Source organism: Vulpes lagopus, chromosome 2, assembly GCF_018345385.1.
Source record: "Vulpes lagopus strain Blue_001 chromosome 2, ASM1834538v1, whole genome shotgun sequence".
Classification (NCBI taxonomy): Eukaryota; Metazoa; Chordata; class Mammalia; order Carnivora; family Canidae; genus Vulpes; species Vulpes lagopus.
This window is the reverse complement of record NC_054825.1, coordinates 35,173,865-35,179,167: the sequence shown is the minus strand read 5'-3', so window position 1 is coordinate 35,179,167 and position 5,303 is coordinate 35,173,865. Positions and strand designations below refer to the sequence as shown.

General features: G+C 43.9%; 1 protein-coding gene across 1 annotated transcript; it reads right to left on the bottom strand.

The window, feature by feature from the left end:
- Nucleotides 1-406: 406 nt before the first annotated feature.
- On the bottom strand, nt 407-4,973 carry PPP1R3C (protein phosphatase 1 regulatory subunit 3C). Its single transcript, XM_041746031.1, has 2 exons — nt 4,832-4,973; nt 407-2,834 (listed from the first exon to the last, which is right to left on the bottom strand). The coding sequence occupies exons 1-2, from the start codon at nt 4,843-4,845 to the stop codon at nt 1,895-1,897; spliced, it is 954 nt and encodes a 317-aa protein (XP_041601965.1). The 5' UTR covers nt 4,846-4,973; the 3' UTR covers nt 407-1,894.
- Between the last annotated feature and the right edge of the window lie 330 nt (nt 4,974-5,303).

Here is a 5,303-nt window from a genome sequence, read left to right as displayed (position 1 = left end):
CAGGCAGTAGGAAGTGTCCTCACTATTGAGACTGGAACTATGTGAATAACCTTAAGTGAATCCAATTCCCGGTCCAACCAAACTATTTTTGCTCAGTTTTTTTTTTTTTAAGATTTATTTATTTCTCATGATAGAGAGTGAGAGACAGAGAGAGAGAGAGAGAGAGAGAGAGAGAGAGAGAGAGAGAGGGGCAGAGACACAGAAGGAGGGAGAAGCAGGCTCCATGCCGAAGCCGGATGTGGTACTTGCTCCCAGGACTCCAGGATCGCGCCCTGGGCCAAAGGCAGGCGCTATACTGCTGAGCCACCCAGGGATCCCCTCTTTGCTCAGTTCTTAAAACAGGAGAATCTCAGTTGATGGTTTATTTGACTAGCTGTGGCTTTGAGAAAGAAAACATACTCAGGTCTTATATCAAACACTTTTATTCTTTAAAGTGAGAAGTTCACAAAGGACAGCTATAGGAGAGTGAAACATTTACAGTAGAAAAATTGTGGGTGCTAGCCAAACCTCAAATACTGTCATAGCAGAGTTATTCCAATAGTACTTTTCCAGCATGGCAGATCACACATGTTAAATTCAACTGCATTCTCTGAACACCTCTCAATGGATGTGCACAGTGATAGAAGCAAACATTCAAGGACTCCTATTCTTATGATCTTATAGAATGGATATATACACACCCCAAAACAATTATATTACAATACATCCAAACAATTCACATCCATTTAAAAAAATATTTTTACTTCAAAGTAATTGGTAGAAAGACAACACAAATATAGGCAAGAAATAGATTGCTACTTTTATGTGCAACGTACTGGATTCTTGAATTGAGAATCAGTGTCAGTCCTCACTTCCAACATCATGTCGAAAAAGTGTGGCAGAAAAATGAGTCACCTTCAATATGAAGGATTCAAATTGTGTACACTGGCAACACTCTCAGAGATGTAACAGTATCACAAACAGGATGCCAGTACACAGAATGGACCTTCTTATAAAGTCACTCATGAATTATCAGATGACCCTTCAGATATTTAGGAACAACATAATATTCTGGCTTAATCAAGGCACTTGCAAAGAGCAATCTTTGACATAACAGAATCCCCATGGTTGTTAACCACTGATGATGGTATGGTTTTTTTGGTTAGGTAGCATTCTGGACTGACTACCTAAGCATGATGCCTTGATCACAAACAAAATCACTTATAACATAAGGCCTGCAAAGCCAGATTTGCTTAAACTTTCCCCAAATGCTTTTTCACAAATCGTTTGAAAAGAAAAGCTTCATTTAAAATCTTGACTCTCCAGAGTTATTATTCACCTTTCCCGAATACCACTCAACACCCCTAAAGTTTGTTTGGTTTTTCTCCACAAGAATATAGAAAATAGAATCTTCCCTCTCCCAACACAAATTATTTCCTTAGGAGAGAACTGTAAAACCAACTTAAAAGCACAAAGTAGCTTTACATTTTCTCACCAATAGCGAAGTATCAAACCTCTCCTACACGGACTTGAGCTGCAGAGCCCTTTGTGCGCACTTTTCAGACATTCCTCATACCATTAAAACAGCTTTCTATCACCACCAACTGTCCTTTCTCAACCATTCCTTGCCCACCATGAAAGCTAGTGAATTGAGATGGAAGGAGAAAGGGCATTGGAACAGTACTGCTTTTACAAAAATAGGGTTCCAGGCTGTTACTTGATCCTCCAAAGCAACACTAGGCAGTATAGACCTCAACACTAAATTCTCAAGTGGCTGTCTTTTTATAGCCAGGTCTCAAAAGCTCAAAACTAAACCTACTGAAGGAAAGTAGCAAAGACTTCCTAATATTGAGCAATACAGACCCAGAATTACATGGGAAATATGCCAGGTCAAACCAGTCACTAGGTTACTTAATCATCGATAAGAAGCCAAGTTCTCCATTCTCCCCCAGCTCTGCCATTCTGGGAAGAGCCCACTGGCCAGCCTTGGACTGCCAAAGATTGATGTCTCTGACTCAGTCTTGGGGGGCACCTGGTGGAATACACAGTCCTGAGATGCCATCTGTGTCTGCACTCCATCAGGTTTCCACTGCACATGGACAATTCTGTAATTCTGACCCTCGTTGTTGTCCCAGAAGACCTGCCCATTAGCATGGTAAGAAATGCAGAACTCAATTTTCTCCTCAGTTGGAATGACAGAGGGTAAGTCAATGGCAAATGAGAAGGTGTCACTATCTGAGGCACCATACACATTTTTCATGTAGTTACAGTCCACATCAGTGTAGCTCTTCCAGGTATCAAAAGTGATACGAATCTGAACCTTTTTCTCAAAGCTCACGTTTTTCACTTTCACAGTTCCAGTCACTGTTCGCTCTTGCAAAGAGCAGTTCTCCAGACAGACAAAATTCTTCTGAAAGTGGTTCCGAAAACTTAAGTAATCAGTTGAAGGCTGGGGAAAATCTAAAATCAAGTTTTTCTCCTCATGGAGTTTTAAGCCAGAGGAGATATCGTTAAGGTCCAAGAGATCAAACTGGAGATCCCACGCTGGTTCTTCTGGGAGGTCCGAGAAGACATGGATGGCGGTGAGAGAGAGCCCCTTGGAGTCAGCAAACACAACCCGCTTCTTGGCTTGGTCATGTGACTGCTTCCACTCATTCTGTGATTTGGCTTCCTGTTTTATATTGAGACATGATTTCAAGGGCTTTAACTTGTTCACAAAATTTCTTCGTTGGAGATCATCATAAGGGCCCAGGAAACTCTTCAGAGGTGGCGAATGAGCCAAGCAGAGCCTCATGGCCACATCCACTGGCATGACTGAATTTGTCAAAGGTCGCGGATCTAAAACCTGGATCATTCTGGAATACAAAAAGAAGAGGGGTTATCACCTGAATCTGGAATGCTTTTCCCCTGGTTCCAAATATATATATACTATTTTTGTATTTTCTAAACTGTAACCAGCACAGTAAGCATCAGGGATGTGCTATCAGATGTAGTAAAATAAAACAGTATTAGATGATCAGATTTGCATCCTATATTTGGCTGTGCCCTGGCAGACTACAAGGCCGTGGGTTAACTGCTTAAAACATGTGGGGGGTCTCAGTATCCCCATCTGAAAAATGAAAGGGCTGCATGTCATAATCTCTAATATAGCTCTAAGAACCATTTGCTTTGTCCGGAGCCAGTGGTTCTCAAACCTGTCTAATCACAATGGCCTAGAGAGTTTGTTTTCTTTCTTTCTTTTTAATGCCAATTCCTAGGACTTAGAGCTGCTGAGGCAAACCCTCTGTGAGTGGGGACTGGGGTAGTAGAGATGCTCTTACAGCTTCCCAGGTAATACTGGTGACCAGACAAGTTCTAGAACCATGATTCCAGACTCTGCTCCTTCTAGCTGCTCTGATGATCTTGCTGTTAAATTGACTACCCTTCTCTGGAAAGGTAATCCACTTAAAAAGAAAAATAAATAGCAATAAAATTCTCATGGAACGGTTTTGAGAGAAGGCTGGAAAGAATGAAGTCAGAGGATTAGCTTTGCATTTTATCATGTTCTTCCTCATTTTCACAAATAACCAACTGAAATGCAGATCAGCACTTCATACACTTAAAGAAAAACTTCACACAATCTAGATTTCATCTAGAAAGATATCCATGACAAACCCACATTTAGGTGACAAAAGCTAATTACTTTAAAATTGGACTGTTTTCAATGTATGTTGTATATATGAATTAATGAAATACTTAATAGGAAATAAGCCAAAAAGTTACATATCTCTGGGCAGTGATGACCTATTTTTATCTTTGTACTTTTTTGGTATTTTCTAATGTTTGGCAATGGATATTAATAACTAGCAAGATAATAAAGCTATTTAAAAGTTTAAACATAACTATGCTCAGCAATGTTAAATTAAGAAGTTCCATGAAGTTTTTCCTGGCCTTTAGCCCTTCATACGTATTGCCAAGCTTATGGATTCTTTTTTCCCTGTTCTCTCCTTACAGATAGGAGGTATATGTATACTATAATGACATTTCTCAATCTGGCTTCAGTAATTTTTCATAGCAGCTCTAAGCACACAGGCAAATGGTCATTAACACAAAATGGATAATGTAAGAACATTCACAGAATTTATTAGTCCTGATATTTTTCTGGAAGGCCTACACACTTAGAACAAATGAAAGCTAAAGCTATATTTGTGAGCCTAATAATAGTTAACAGGCAGGATTTTTAGAGAAGTGTTCTGCTAAGTAAGTTATGTCTGGGTAAGCTATTTAAAGTAGTTTTATGGAGGGTTTTTATTGTTTTGTGGTTTTGTTTTGCATGTTTTACTTTTTGCAGTTACAGAAAGACAGTTTTAGGATTTGGTGAGTTCCTGGCCAAAAGTTAGAAAATCATCATTTGCTCAAACTCCCCGGCTGAGTTTACTATGGCAAACCGTGATAAGAAGCGTGGAGGAGGGCGAAAGAATGCAGAATGACACACCGCAGCTTCCCCCAGGCTAAACCACACAATCGGTAACGGTAACGCCAAGGTGCCGTTCCCACAAGCTGCCCCAGTCCTTGGGGCATTTGTGCGGGATCAAAAGATCAAAAGATAACAGATACTAGAGCTAAAGCTGACTCACAGTTCAGAGTTTCTGGTTTGGGATGCTAATTACCAAAATCAGCTTTGGCTGAGAAGCTCTGAGCAAATCTCCACCAGCCGAGGCTTCCCTGGGGCCAGATTCAGCTCAGCAGTCAGCCAGCTAGCCGTCCTCTGGGGTCTCCGTTTTCAGCGACGCCCGAAGGACCACGCAGCCCACCCGCCCTGCAGCTGTGCGCTCCCCTCTGCTCTGGTGCGGGGAGTCTGCGGCGAACCTACCTGGTGCAGCTCATTGGGCCACCGGGCGGCGGCGGACCTGCGCAAGTTCGCGCCCAGCTCGCAGCCACCTCCGTTCAGCAGGAGCTCGGGCGGATTGAGGGTGCGGCGTGGGAGAGGCCGCTTATCTGCCCCGCACCACGTGAACCCGTCCTTCGCACCAATCCCCGAGCGGCTGGCCCCGCGGCACGACCAATCAGCGCCCGGCTACGGCGCGAGCCCTCGCGCTGGGAACGTGATCGCCGCGGTCGGCGGGGAGCGCGGGGGACGGCCCGCAGCGGCAGCGCGCTCGGTAACGCGGACCCTGGGCGGGGGGGCGTGGAGGCGGCGGCGTGCAGCACGTAGCGGGGGGGCCAGGGAGCGGCAAACCTCGCCCCGCTGGGCGCCGGCCCAGTGCGGCCCAAGGGGGAGCAGATGCCTTTGGCGTCCTGAAGCGTTTGTGCACAGTTAAACCTAAGCAGGGAGAGTTGTGGCT